A 14,751-nucleotide genomic window follows, 5' to 3' on the forward strand; every position below is an offset into this window, starting at 1 on the left:
TTATATCCAACAGTCACATAGGATATAAATCGAGTCTCTATCACAAATCTTTGCCATAATTAATGTTACCATTTTTAAAGTTTTTGCCAAATTAAGGATGATCTTTTTTTTTTAAGGATGATCTTTAATTCTTATTTCCTTGTTTGTTGGTGAAGTACAACATTTTAGGTTTATTTGCTATTTTTACTAATGGAAAGCCTGTTTAAGAAATCTTTCCTACTGCCCTAATATATTAGTTAAGACTGTTTTACAAATAAAAGCCACTTCAACTAGCCTAAGCCCAGAGAGAAGTGTATTAGATAAATGGTGGACCTTCTCAAGGACCTCACTTCAGTTCAAGAAGGGTGACAGATGGGGGTGGAGACTCTTAGTCCTCATCCCTAATCACAGGTAAAGGACTCTGGTGTGGCGTGAGTCCGGTGCTCATGCCTGAATCAAACAGCCATGCCCTGGAACAAAGCTGTGTATCAACATGGGTTGCTCTTGACAGAGGATGAGGAGGTAAGGGAGGAGGCCAATCTTATAAAACAGGAAAGCGGTTCACAGAAAAACATGAGGGATGAAGAAACAGAACACAGGTGCTTACCACATCTCCAGAACTGCTGCTGCATTTTTTTCTTTTGAACATCCTGTGTGTCCCTGACAGGAGAAGAGCTCACCAGTGAGCCCTCATCACTTCTCCAGAATGATTCTTCTTTTTGTTTGTGTTTTGTCCATCTGAGTGTGGAACATCATGCTTGTCTCTCCCAGGAGAGGAGCTCAGCAGTGAGCCCTTGTGGGCTGGTCCCTGGTAGCAATGTTCCTTTCCCTTGTTTGGACCTTGTCAATGCAGTGAAAGTCTGGCTTTCCTGGCTGTTAGGGCCCTGGGGCAAATGTCAAGATGATGGGGGACCCAGGAGGACATCATTAAGAAGGGGCAGCCATTCATTCTCTGAAACACTTTCTCTGAACTGCCTCCCCACCTTTCTTCACACTTGTTTTGATTACTAACACTGGATAAAAGCCCTGAGCAATTCAGCTTCTTTCACTACCTCACAGGCAGTCACTAACATTTAAGTGAAGGGTGTTAAAAATTGAAAGGGTAATTAAAATCATGTATAGCTCCAAACATTTAGATATAGTTTTCCCTTTCAGTGACAGTCTTGGAAATAATGTTCTGAGACCTACAAAAATACCCCTGTGTACAAGGTCTGCATTGGCTCAAGTTGTAGATTTATTGTGTTTCATCTCTTCAATCCCGTAGGACATCCACAATGAGAAAAAGAAGCCTTGACTACACAGAAACATGCTCAGGGATTGGAAAAAACTAGAGTCCAATGAATACTAGATGAAACTAGATGAAAAGAGAAGTTGAGGCTTGCTTCTATTCTTTCTGGCCCCTGCTTGGTCTCGCAGAGCCCCATCCTTAGATCATCTCAGTCCTATGCTCTTTGCCCCTTGACTTCTAGATGCGTGTTCTGGACAAGCTGATGGTTGAGCGGCTCTCAGCAGAAAGGACGGAGTGCCTGAACCGCCTGCAGCAGCACTCAGACGCAGAGAAGCACGAGGGAGAGAAACGACAGGTGAGAACCAGGATCTGTTCTTACCTGGGTACTGACTACACATCTCCACTGAGTTAAGACTCAGATCCATCTCCACTGAGTTAAGACACAGATCCATCACTGAATACCCAGAGGCCAAGAGCCCAGAAAAGCATTTGTGTCATGTACCATATCCTTTTTATAACTCTGAAATGAAGATAGAACATGTAGTCCAGTTCATTTGTTGTTGAATATTCTGGTAATAGATGGAGACTGAACCGTTTAAAGAACACGCTGGGGAAAATGTGGTCTCTGCTTTGGATCACTTCTATGCGTTGTGCATTTGTTGGGCACTGTTCTGCTGTGAGCCAGCTTTGGTTCCTGCCCCTGGGGAGTCTGTCTACCTCAGACAATAGACATAAATGAGTACTTGTTGAGTGTACAAGAGTTCATGCTCCTAGGAAGCCAGAAATTCTTGATTTGTAAGATTCGGGAAGCATTGGGTATTCAAGGTGTCCCTTGCCCTAAGTCATTCAAAGATTATTGAAACGATTGGGTTTGGTGCCAGGTGAATTCCGGTCTACAGAGGGCAAGCGAGCAGAGACGGCTGTGCGGCTTTTGGGAGGGCGAGGTAATCCACAACTTCTAGGCTTGTCAAGATGATATCTTGAACTATCGTAATTGAAAAGTCTAATCATGATGCTGTAATTCATATACCACATGTCAGATTCACCTGATCATTTATGTGGGTTTTTTTTTAATAGATGTCATTAGTGGATGAATTAAAAACCTGGTGCATGTTAAAGATTCAGAATCTGGAGCTGAAGCTTTCTGGAGATTCTAGGGCCTCTAGGACCAAATCCACACCATCTACTTGCGAGTCCTCTACAGGTAACACATGTGCGATGAGAGCCATTCCATCCCCCAGATATTGTTCTCAGCTATATCCAGAGGCATCCCATAGTATAGGGCTGTGGAAAACACTGGATTGTAAACTCTGTAGGTTCAAGGAGTTATTTTGCTTACTGGTGTACATTCTGTTCCTATAAGGTAATAAAGCGCTCCCATTTAAGCATTCAAACATTTGAATGAAGGAATAAAAGAATTGGTGACTGGTGATAGCAGTGTTTCAGGTATGTCTGTGGTGTCAGAGTGGGCCCCAAAGATGAAGAGTGATGAATGAACATCTGTCTCTTCAGCAGGGCTCTTGCCCTGGCCCTTGTGTTTCTCTCTCTCTTTTTTTTTCTTAAGATTTTATTTATTTATTCATGAGAGAGAGAGAGAGAGAGAGAGAGAGGCAGAGACACAGGCAGAGGGAGAAGCAGGCTCCACACAGGGAGCCTGATGCAGGACTCGATCCCGGGTCTCCAGGATCACTCCCTGGGCTGAAGGTGGTGCTAAACCGCTGAGCCACTGGGGCTGCCCTCCTTTCTTCCCTTTGATCAGCCTTTTACCTTTGTCCAACTGTGTAAAACCTCCATAAATAGCAGATCATATAATGAAGCTGTCCCCGGTGCTAGATAAAGAGATCTTTCAACCAAAGTGTCTTTTCATTAGCCTACAGTAATTATACTCAATGGTAATTTTGAGGACATTTAGAGCCTTTGTAACTAGGCCTCTGTGAGGAATTTTGATATGTCGAATGCATTATGTTATTATAAACCACTTCTGGGACTGTGGTTTTATCTTTTTTGTGCCTGGGACATTGGGGAGATCCTGGGCACCTTGTTTGTGATAGGTCTAGTTAAAGAGCTTGGCTGGAGCTCTGAGTATAGAGGATTTGACCACCTCTCCAAATTGGAGCTTGGCTCAAGGACTAGTAACTGGCGCCATGGCCTGGGAAAGGCCCATCAATTAGGGGAGGGGCATATTCATTCTCATCAATACATGCCCAGTCATTCTGCAGGCACTTGACGAGCTGGGTCATCCTTAGCAATCCAAAATGGTACCCAGAGCTTTCTAAGGTAAATTGAAACTGTCTAAAAGAAAGGCCAGCAGCTTTTTTGGCTTAGATGCCGCCAGTGTGATTAACAAGGTTATCATGAAAGCCCTGACAAGCCAAAATGGTCATCAGGGGTAAGTGGTAGGGGAGGACACATGGTGGTTGGCAGTTGGGTTGCTTGGGTGGTTGGGTGGTAGCTGATGGTTTAAAGGATTACCAGGACTCTGAAATGCTGACCCAGAGCCACATGACTGTGTGAATGTGGTTTTATTTTCCTTCTGAAACTAGGTATGGATCAATCAGTGGTCACTGCAGGTCCAGTAGCAGCTTCTGACAGTTCTCCTCAGGTGGTTAGGCCCAAGGAAAAGGCCTTCAGCTCCACTGTTCCCCACAGACTCCAGCAGGAGCTGTCTTCCTCAGACTGCACAGGCTCCCGACTGAGGAACGTCAAGGTACAGACAGCCTTGGTACCCTTGAAAGAAGCAACCAAATGTGATCAGCAGGCTGGGCCCTGTGTTGACAGAGGCACCCAAACCAAGAAGTCTGGGAAAAGCGGGCAGACGAGGCACCGGACTCAGCAGCCGGCACCCAGCAACACCTGTGGGCCACCCCCACCAGCAGCAGGCAGTGAGCAGACTGCCCCTCATGTTCGAGACACCTCCCAGGCTCTGGAGATTACTCAGTATTTTTTTGAGGCTGTTTCTACCCAGATGGAAAAGTGGTATGAAAGGAAGATTGAAGAAGCTCGAAGCCAAGCCAGTCAGAAAGCCCAGCAAGACAAGGCCACCCTGAAGGAACATATTAAAAGTTTAGAAGAAGAACTTGCTAAACTACGGACGAAGGTGCAGAAGGAAAATTAGGACCTGGGAAGTAGCACAAGAAGGGATTCTTGAGGGTTGCTGGTTTTGCGACTGCAGGATAGCTATACCCAAGGTGTCATTTATGCACACAGCAGACTTGCCTTTTAAAAAAAAACAAACCCAAAAAACAAAAACAGATTTCTGAAATGTGCCAGAAACATGCTTCCTATGCCCTGAAGTTATGAAGACCTCAACAATGAGCCTGAAACCAGGGAACACTGGCTTAGTTTCAGGTTTCATTACAAACTCCTAACCTCAGTCCAGGTTCCTCATCTGAGGTTCAAAAGTTCAGATTAATTAAGCCACGCTAAGAAACTGAATGATGTGTGAAGCCTGAGCCCTAAAATTTAGGATGTATATAATAATATAAATCAAAAGGAAGAAGAAAAATTAATCCCTTGTAAGCTCCAGTGGTCATTAGTGTGGTGCATACCTGCCGTGCCCAGACAAGAGCATCTTTCTGTAAGAGATGTAGCTGAGATGTGCTCAGTCGGCTCTGTCAAATTCCTACTTCTTGAAGTGCTGACCTTTTAACCAGATGAAAACTTATCAAATAGATTTTGAGAAAAGATTTTCCTGATTTCACTAGAGCCAGTATATCTTAAAATATTTTGCAAAGTCAGAGGGTACTGAAAATAATGAGCAATTGACCGATAGCCCTGGGAATATTTGTTAATAAATTCAAATGAGAAAGGTTCAAATCCTTTGGTCATTTTTTTCTGTATTTCCACCCAAAATGTGGAAATACTACAATTAACTAATTGTACCGGTTTTAAAGATTAATGGAAAAACATTCACCTAACAGTTACCTGAAACTTCTATCCATATCCACATCCATAATACACAAGTTATCCAAGAGAACCTTTCTAAATTTGAGCTTTATTGGTTTACATTTTATAAAGAAGTAAGGCCATTTCTTGAAAATATTTCACTCCTCATCGTCTCTTGTCATTGAAGAGCCTCAAAAGTTTCCCACTGCTTTGCACTGATTATGTCAAGGTAAAATAATTCAGTAACTTGATCTAGACCCCACTGTTCTCAGCTTCGCAGAGCCCCAAGGATTTTACTGTACTCTCATCCTAAAGTTGTAAAAAGTAGCTTGGTTATGTTGAAATTTTGGAATTATTTTGTATGCTTTGTGTCCCTTGGTATGTGGGACTGTATTCATCTCATGGTTCCATGTATGCACAGAAATCTCAATTCTGTTTCCATCAACAGAGGAACTGAGTAACTATTGTCTCTAACATTGAATAAAATGTTGCTCACTGAGCCAAAGAAAATGATTTCCTGACATGGGAGCACCCAGAAAAACACAGTATGTTTATAGTCCTTTTGTTTTTGCCTGTCAAGCTCACGGTTGTTTAATAGTGATGATCTATGGATATAGATGGACATTCCTAACAAATCTAGATCTAGATCTAGGTCACCATTACACAACCTGGATGGGGAATCCATTGAATGTTCTATCGAGTTGATGTTAACGGCTGCGAGCTTGTCTCGTTCCTCAGCTACCGTTAAGAACGTTTTATTCTCCCCCAGAGGCTCCTGTTGCAGTGCTGCACGTAGAGGTGCCTTCCTCTCCGCATTCCCCTCTGCGTTCCTGATGCAGGCACTGCAGAATTAGATGGTACTTAGTTGCCCAGCTCCCCTAATCAGGCATCAGGGACATCTTTGGAATCCTTCCTCAATACCCATCAGTTTCTTGAGAACTGCCTGATACTTAAAGACATGAAATCCTGAGATAGTAAGTTGTAGTCTAAGCAGGAGTTCTTTTCACCTACCAAATCTCCTGTTATCCCAAGGAATATCCTTGTTGAGAAATGCTGAAAACAAATTTTAACTAGACCATAGAGTGCTTTGGAAGGAAGGATTTTGATTATATAACCTCTACCCCTCAAGTAGGCAGCTTCTCATTGTGAACTGGGTATTTTTGTCCAAGTAACAAGGAAGAGACTAGGGAAGAATGAGAAGAGTCAAAGCCACCCAGTCTGGCTGATTACCTGGATCCTTCTCTAATGGAAAGGAAAACCAGTAGAGAGGCAAGGAAACAGGGTCAGTCAGCGTCCTAACCCAAGCTGGTGGCAGCATCCCAAGACCAATACCTTTTTAATTTCAAAGACTGGGTTTTTGTTCTTTAGTTCTGTCAAAAATTCAACTTTGGGTTTGATAGGTATCTTTCCTTATTTTTCCCTTGTGCTATCTGCGAAAATGAGCGAATGTCACAATAGTACTTTTCCAAAGAAGCAAAATTATTAATTTATAGTCTCTCGCGTGGGTTGTGTTTGAAAGTGAAATTGGAAATCTCAATAGCTATAAAATGATGTAGAATACAGACTGTCTAACACTACAGTGGGGCTTTTGTTACTGAATTATTGCATTGAATAAAGTAAATATCTGTGGTTAGATTGAATATAGTTCTAAGCTTACTTTTGACTTTGGGAGCCCAAAATAAAGTAAGTGATGTTTTCATGTTTAAATCTTTTTTTTTTTTTCAGCCAAGCGCTGATACTTAGAGGTATGTTGTCTTCTATTTAGTATTTTTATTACCTTGAATTTGTCTCTTCCATACATCAAACCATGGTTCTCAACATTATGGATATTAAAATCCTTATTTAGAAATGAAAGTGTGAATATTTAGTGTACATTTTCATTTGTGTGGTTGACCAAATTTATGGTTCCCAGAAAGAGTGCCTTCACCTAGCCACACTTTACCTTGTTTTGATAGAAGAGTGACTTCTGGTAAATGCATCCGCTTTAAAGTAGCGATCAGATGCACTGCATGAAAAATAAATTTTTCAAGAGCCCATAATATGGAAATATTTCTCAGTGCAAGCTTGTTTTGTTTAAAATGTTGACCTTTTAGAAAATAGCAGAGAACAAAACCTCACTTATAATTGTAAGCAGGCGAAATAACATTTCCTAACAAATTGTTCATAAAAACTAAATACATTTCTTCCTGTGATATAAAAGCCAAATCAATTAGGATTTAAAAGACAAAATCAGTGACCTTTTAGAATTCTTATAAGAGAAATTAAAATTGTTTCCGTTGATTTCAAAGGGAAACATTCTTCTCTAATATTGTCAAAATATGACAATTGTGCATATATTAAATCCATGAGACACATAATCGAGAAGCAGCAGAGATATTCCTAATGGAAAACAGTATGGGTAAAAAGCAATTTCCTCTTAGTAAACAAAAATAGCAAACTTAATCCTGATAGAATTTCTCAGATGTCTGACTGAAGGAAGGAAATAGGCTGTGGCAATTTCTAGTTTGGCACAAAGTGATGATTTGCTTTTGATCCGGCTCGGACTTGCTCTACATAATCCCGGGTTTTTTCCACATGGATGTGAGCTGTTACCTTCTGTTGTTTAACTAGCATTTTTCCTCCAAAGAAGAGACAATTTAGGTAAGTGTGGTCTCAGCCTCTTCTGAGTGTCTGCTTGTGTGACTACAATAATACAAATACCAGGAAATATGTTCTGTTTTCCTCAAATATTACAAAGTCCTCTGCAGGCACACCACAGCAATGCCTGTGCCGTGAGTTTAGGAACTTCCAACCCAATGGCACACTTAAAAGGCAGTAATGATGTAGGAACAGTCAGTATGCTAAATAATACCCCTAGCCGCTTGTCCTCATGCTAGAAAGCTTTTGTATTAAAAAAAATTTTTTTTAATTTTTATTTATTTATGATAGTCACACAGAGAGAGAGAGAGGCAGAGATATAGGCAGAGGGAGAAGCAGACTCCATGCAGGGAGCCCGATGCAGGACTCGATCCCAGGTCCCCAGGATCACACCCTGGACTGAAGGCAGGCGCTAAACCGCTGCGCCACCCAGGGATCCCTTAAAAATTTTAAAACAAAGATTTGACTTGCTGTAGTTCAAATATCGAACATCAAATATTTTAAACTTGACAAACAAAACTTTTACATTCAGATAAGAGTATAGTTGTGTTTTTTGTGCTTTAAGGGATGGGTAGGGAATGAGGGAGAGAGGGACAGTCTTAAGCAGGCCCCATGCCCAGCACAGAGCCCAACTCCAGGCTTGATCTCACAACCCTGAGATGACATGAGCAGAAATCCAGAGTCAGACACTTAACCAACTGAGCCACCCAGGTGCCCCCACACAGGTAATTTGTTATCCAAGCCAGAACACTGATAAAGTCGCTAAATAAAATGTGTTTCACCAGGAGTTCTAACCTGGCCAACATCTTAATGAGCATGGTTCCATGTGGGAGGAGAAACTGTTGTTTAGCCTAAGATTTATTTAGCATTAAAACACTGTCCATTATTAAGATTATAATAATTTTTGCTTCTGGAAGAGGACAATTCAATTTGTAGTGTTTTGCCCAATTTAAAAAACATACAGAACAAATCCCAAGCCAGGTTTTCTTAGAGTCTGGTATTTGCATCTTACAAACTCAAAGTACAAATGCTCCTTACATCTTTGACATATACCGCTGCTAGGAAGATCATCATCAAGTCACTTCTACATCTCATAAAAGGATGATATATAGCGTCAGGATTTTAGATTTACTAGAAATAGCCTATACTTGAGTATGTATATCATGCTACACAAAAGTGTCCTCTGTTCAGACTGTTTACAAATGCTTCTGTTCATCAGGTTGATTAATGTACACTTATGTACAAATCTGATAATTAGCTCCTGCATTTTGATATTAGATTACCCTGTTGAAGAATATTCAGAATTATTTTGTCTTGTGGGCTGAGGCTGTGGGAGCGGCAGGTGGATCCTGGCAATGCAGGTCATTGACAAACGCCACCATCTGCTTCTCTCTCTCCTTTGGCACACAGTACAGTACTTAGGTAACCATCTATCATTCTGCAACATTTTTCCTACACTTTTCAGATGCTGGTCAGATTCTTGGATTAAATTTTTAGATCTACTCTGTAAAAGAACAGAGGAGGTCTATTTGCAGGATTGACAATCTTAGCCTCTTTCGTAAGTTTTCACTTTCACTAACTTAACTAGTATACATTTCGTCTCAGAGTGTCTTCAGGTCCACTTCTTATCTTCAGCGTATTCTTCAAACTTTTTCTTCCTGTCACTGGAGGAGAACCTAATGCACCAAGGATCTTCCTTGATGGTTTCATGTCTTTCTATATGGATGCTAAGGTAATTGCATTAGTTCCATCCAGATACTGCCTTTTCTTTTTGGTAAGTGCTTCAATGTGTTCATTAAGCCTCTGTCTCTCCTCTTTCCAACAAAGATCTATATTCCCAATGATCCTTTCAGAAAGTCCTTGAGCTACTGCATCATTACAAATCTGAAGAACCTACCTCACCAGCCCTCAGTAATGCAGAAGGATTTTTTCTAGAAAGGCCTAAGGTATCTCCTGAGGTCAGTATACCTCCATACATCTCATACTGTTTCTTAAAACAGCTTTATTGACTTACACAGTATGTCAATTATATATCAGCAAAAAAAAAAAAAAAAAAAACCACCTTTATTGAAGTATAATTCACATATCACACATGCAAAATGTAGGATTTAAAGGACTTTAGTAGATTCAGAATTGTGTAACCAATGCCCAAATCTAACTTTAGAATGTTTTCATCACGCAGAAAATAAACCCCATGTCCAGTAGCAATCCCTCTCCTGCTGTCCACAGTCCTGGGCAACCACCTCTTCCTACTTTAGGTATTTCATGTAAATGGAATCACATAATATGTGATCTTTTGTGACTGGTCTTGGGGTTCATCCATGTGTAGCAGGCATGCATCAGTACTTCGTTTCTTTTTATTGCTAAATATTCTAGATATTTAACCATTTGTCAGTTGATGGGCATTTGGATTGCTTCTACTTTTTTGGTTATAAATAATGCTGCCATGAATATTCCTGTAAAAGTTTTTTTAGAAAGATCTTCAATTTTGTTAGTTATAGGCCTAGGAAGAAAGTGCCGAACTATATGGTAACTTAATCTTTTAAGCAATTGACAGTCTGTTTTCTGAGTGACTGTGCCATTTCATAAGCCCACAGCCATGTATATATAGGGCTCCAATTTCCCTGCATCTTTACTAACATTTGTTATTAGCTGTTTTTAATCACAGTTATTCCAGTGGATGTGGTACTGTTTCAATGTGTTTTATTTTTTTTTATTATTATTTTTTCAATGTGGTTTTAATTTGCATTTCCCAGACGGGTAATGATATTGAGCATCTTATGTGCTGACCACTTACACTGGTTTTCGCTGCTTGAACTGATGACACATCCAAAAAATTTTCAAAATGCAGGATTATGTTTTTCAGTGTTAAGGCAATTGTTCTGATATGCTTTTGTTTGCTTTGACATGCCAGGCTCCATGTTCTGATATTTTCCCAAGTACTATACAGTTGGACTTGGTTTTAGGCTGCCCATCGTTGAGTCTCTCATCAGCCCAACAATACATATGGACTGAAAATCTTTCACAATGATGCTGTAGTTAAGATTTTGCCAAAGCAAGTGTTTTTTGTAACTCCTTAAGTTGCATGTTGCCTTGAGTAATCATCATCCGGATTGTATCCTGTAGAAGAAAAGTGAAATTGGTCACTGTTTGACTAACAAATGAAAGGGTAGAGCTGTACCTTGTTTAACCAAGTAAGAGACCAACACTGTGAATTGGAACTACTATGAATTAGGGTGCACACTGCCTGGCATGTTCTCATATACCCATCATACTTCCCAAACCATCATGCTATCATTATTTCTTCTTGTATGTCTGGTTTAACAGAGGAGTCAGGTAATGCTACTATAGAGCAAAGACTGTAAAATTTTATTTTTTTTATTATTTTTATAATTTTAAAAAATATTTATTTATTCATGAGAGACACAGACACAGGCAGAGGGAGAAGCAGGCTCCATGCAGGGAGCTCGTCATGGGACTTGATCCCTGGTCTCTAGGATCACACCTCAGGCTGCAGGTGCTAAGCCACTGCACCACCGGGGCCACCCTGTAAAATTTTAAATATCAATTGAGTTGGAAGTTGGTAACATTAAAAGCAATGGTCAGGATCTATATCTCCGTGACCCTTATATTCCAAGACGTCTATTAAACTTTTAAAAAAATAATTCAACTGGGGGCAGCCTGGGTGGCTCAGCGGTTTAGCACCGCCTTCAGCCCAGGCGTTATCCTGGAGACCCGGGATCGAGTCCCACATCGGGCTCCCTGCATGGAGCCTGCTTCTCCCTCTGCCTGTGTCTCTGTCTCTCTCTCATAAATAAATAAAATCTTAAACATAAATAAAATAAAATTCAACTAATACAAAATAGTCAGGACTTATCCTCACCGTGATCGTGTTCTCACCTCTTCGGTAGCACTTTTGTTTCTTTTGAATTCTTCTCTTGCCCAGTCCTTCAGGTATCTGCGATCAGAATCATCTGGAACTTGTCGAATGGCTTGCAAAATCCTTCTGTAGAGGAGGAGAACTTGTTGCCTTCTCAAGAACTGTGGAGGGAGGAGAAATGTGGATTACAACTGCAAAATCTACAGCCCCAGAGAGCTTTACTTTTTTTTTTTTTAAATTGTACTTATTTATTCATCAGAGATACAGAAAGAGAGAGAGAGAGAGACAGGCAGAGGGAGGAGCAGGCTCCATGCAGGGAGCCCGATGCGGACCCGATCCCGGGACTCCGGGATCACGCCCTGGGCCGAAGGCAGGCGCTAAACCGCTGCGCCACCCGGGGATGCCCCGAGGGCTCTACTTTAGGACACCAGGCTACATAGATTGACTTCTCTTTCGTCCTCGACTTTAAACAAGGGCGAAGATGAACTTAAAAGAGCAAAAGGCTGATTTGGGCTGTTTGCTTATTCCCTTTGTCCAGCCCAAGGACCCTCAACAGCAGGAGAGGGCCACTGAGCAGTAAAACGGCGCTCCGTTCCCACAGCCGCAGCTCAGCGACAGCACGTTCCCGAACCAGTGCGGGGGCCGCGTCCGTCAATCCCGCCCTCCCCCGCGCGGCCCGACGGGCGGACGGCGTCGCCGCGGCCGAGCTCCCAGGGCCGGGCAGCCCGCCCGCCTCACGGGCCCCGCCCCGCCCCCGCCCCCCAGGGCGCGGCGCAGGGCTGAGATCCGACCCTACACGGCGGCCTCCCAAGGCGGCCGAGAACTGGCTACCTGCTTTAGCGTCAGCGTCGCCGGGGGTAGGCGGGAAGCAGCCATGTCCCCCCGAGAACGCGGGCGCGCTCACCCCGCCGGCCCCGCCGCGGGCTCCAGTGCGCAGGAGCGGAAGCGGGGGCGTGGCCAAGGGGCGGGGCGAGCTCGGTTTCCTGGGAGACGGCCGGTGGCTTCCCCTCGGTCCCCCCCCCCCCCCCCCCCGCGCAGTGTCAGAAATGAGGCGGCTGGAACCAATAATGAGCTATAGAGCCTCGGGCAATTTTGCTTGGACTAAATTTCCTTATGGGCGAGAGGAGGCAGCAATTCTTGCGTCACAAACAGTGGTGGTAATAGGAGTGGTAAGGCGACTGGCACGGTTCCTGGCACCGTTGGATTAGGGGTAAAATTAGTGTATTCCTGTTGAGGCTTTTTTTATTTTTATTTCTTTTTAAAGATTTTATTTATTTACTCATGAAAGATACAGAGATAGAGAGAGGCAGAGACACAGGCAGAGGGAGAAGCAGGCTCCATGCAGGGAGCCCGATGTGGCTCGATCCCGGGACTCCAGGATCACGCCCTGGGAAGAAGGCAGGTGCTAAACCGCTGAGCCACCAGGGATCCCCTGTTGAGGCTTCTATATGTGTAGAGTTAGAAATAATAAAAATGGGGATCCCTGGGTGGCGCAGCGGTTTAGCGCCTGCCTTTGGCTCAGGGCGTGATCCGGAATCGAATCCCAGTTGGGCTCCAGGCGCATGGAGCCTGCTTCTCCCTCTGCCTATGTCTCTGCCTCTATCATAAATAAATAAAAATTAAAAAAAAATGTAAATGTTGGCTTTTAGAGTTTGTGTTCTGTTCGTTTCCCCCCCCCCCCCCCTCGTTTTTATCCTGATCTTTCCTGTTTGCAAGCATTTTCCCCATGGTGGCAGTCTTACTGGTTGCCATTACTTACATTAATCTTATACGTAAAAGTTATTTTAACCAGCAAAAGTGGATTTGGGAAGAGAGAATTGCACTTGGGGACACGCAAGCTATGGCAAAACTACAGGCGAGTCCAGTAAAGGGGAGGAACTTACTTTATGGAGAAGGAAATGGAGAGTTCTTTTGCAAAATTCATTGGGGGGAAAAAATCAAGATTCTTCCTGGAATTGCTTGGGGGAGTTGATTTCTTGAACATTGTGCTTCTCACATCTTTTCCCCCTTAGGGCCTGTAATTGATTATTCTTTCCTGTTGACCTTCTTTTGGGAGCTATAATTGGGCGTCTGCTAGTGTCTGTAACTGACAATTCTTCCTGGAAGGGACATTGGTCCCTCTTAGCTTCCTAACTCTACTTTAGTGAAGTCTCCCTGTAGTAATTTTCACATTATTAGCTCTCAGGTTTTAAATGGCTGCTCCATTAGAGTTTTAACAGTTTTGGATCACTAATAATGAGGAACTCAATGTTCCCACAACTTAAGCTTTTCCTCATAACTTTTTTATCCTCCCCACAAAACACACATGCCCTTAAGTTATGTAAGTAGCATTAGTGAATCTTTCCTATACGTTGTCAAATACAATTGTTCTAACTTAAAACAGCCAAAAATGAACATGTTCATTTGGTTACCTATTTACTATTTATATGTCTCACTTGTTGGAAACTTCTGGTGCTCCCTTTTCCTAATTATATTCTTTTGGCAACTTAATCTCTCCTGGCATCTTTCCTCATCTGGAAGGAAGCTGAAATAACATCTACCTCAGAGTTGCATTATATATGTAATGCACTGAAAACAGGACCGGCCACCTATATTCCAATGCCTACCTTTCTTGACCACTACCAGGCATTGAATGGGTGATGTTAACTGTGACTGCCTCTTCAAGTTTCTTCTAATTGGCAATAGCAATTCATTCTTTCCTTAAAAAAATTAGTGACATAGGGCAGCCCAGGGGGCGCAGCGGTTTAGCGCTGCCTGCAGCCCAGGGCGTGATCCTGGAGTCCCTGGATGGAGTCCCACGTCTGGCTCTCTGTATGGTGCCTGCTTCTCCCTCTGCCTGTGTCTCTGCCTTTCTCTTTCTCTCTGTCTCTATGAATAAATAAATAATCTTTTTAAAACAATGAGTAATCTTTATTAAAAAAAAAAACAAAAATTAGTGACATAAAAGCGGCAAGGGGTATTTTATGAATTGGCATGACTGGTCCCATTTATGGAGATGAAGACTTTTATTCTAATTTTGTATGGCCTGTTTGGCTGTTCTTTTTGTTTATATAGCCTTAAGAAGTCTCTATATACTCACATGTTTTTCTTTTGAGGCTTTTCAATTTCATCCCCCACCTTTAGAATTTTGCAATTAGACCCT

The 14,751-nt window shown here is 42.4% G+C and overlaps 2 protein-coding genes across 23 annotated transcripts in view; one reads left to right on the forward strand and one right to left on the reverse strand.

Annotated features, from left to right (window-relative positions):
* Positions 1 to 6,799, forward strand: part of ANKRD6 (ankyrin repeat domain 6) — a 74,840-nt gene extending 68,041 nt beyond the window's left edge. For all 22 annotated transcript variants that reach the window (XM_072737179.1, XM_025983872.2, XM_072737234.1 and 19 more), the window contains 3 exons: positions 1,449 to 1,562; positions 2,285 to 2,411; positions 3,751 to 6,799. In XM_072737179.1, the coding sequence (XP_072593280.1) occupies positions 1,449 to 1,562; positions 2,285 to 2,411; positions 3,751 to 4,322 (813 nt within the window). In that variant the 3' untranslated portion in view covers positions 4,323 to 6,799. The remainder of the gene's footprint in view (positions 1 to 1,448; positions 1,563 to 2,284; positions 2,412 to 3,750) is intronic.
* Positions 6,800 to 8,569: 1,770 nt separating this feature from the next.
* LYRM2 (LYR motif containing 2) lies at positions 8,570 to 12,558 on the reverse strand. The gene is made up of 3 exons (XM_072737306.1): positions 12,441 to 12,558; positions 11,630 to 11,770; positions 8,570 to 10,849 (listed from the first exon to the last, which is right to left on the reverse strand). The coding sequence occupies exons 1-3, from the start codon at positions 12,483 to 12,485 to the stop codon at positions 10,769 to 10,771; spliced, it is 267 nt and encodes an 88-aa protein (XP_072593407.1). The 5' UTR covers positions 12,486 to 12,558; the 3' UTR covers positions 8,570 to 10,768.
* Between the last annotated feature and the right edge of the window lie 2,193 nt (positions 12,559 to 14,751).

This window comes from Vulpes vulpes, chromosome 1 (assembly GCF_048418805.1).
Source record: "Vulpes vulpes isolate BD-2025 chromosome 1, VulVul3, whole genome shotgun sequence".
NCBI classification, from domain to species: Eukaryota; Metazoa; Chordata; class Mammalia; order Carnivora; family Canidae; genus Vulpes; species Vulpes vulpes.

Bases quoted from the DNA above. Each gene is read 5' to 3' on its own strand.
- LYRM2 (XM_072737306.1), bottom strand. From the start codon at position 12,485: ATGGCTGCTTCCCGCCTACCCCCGGCGACGCTGACGCTAAAGCAG. The intron at 11,771-12,440 runs GTAGCCAGTTCT...CTCCCTCCACAG, and splicing joins CGACGCTGACGCTAAAGCAG to TTCTTGAGAAGGCAACAAGT. The intron at 10,850-11,629 runs GTGAGAACACGA...TTTCTTCTACAG, and splicing joins ACAAAAGTGCTACCGAAGAG to GATACAATCCGGATGATGAT.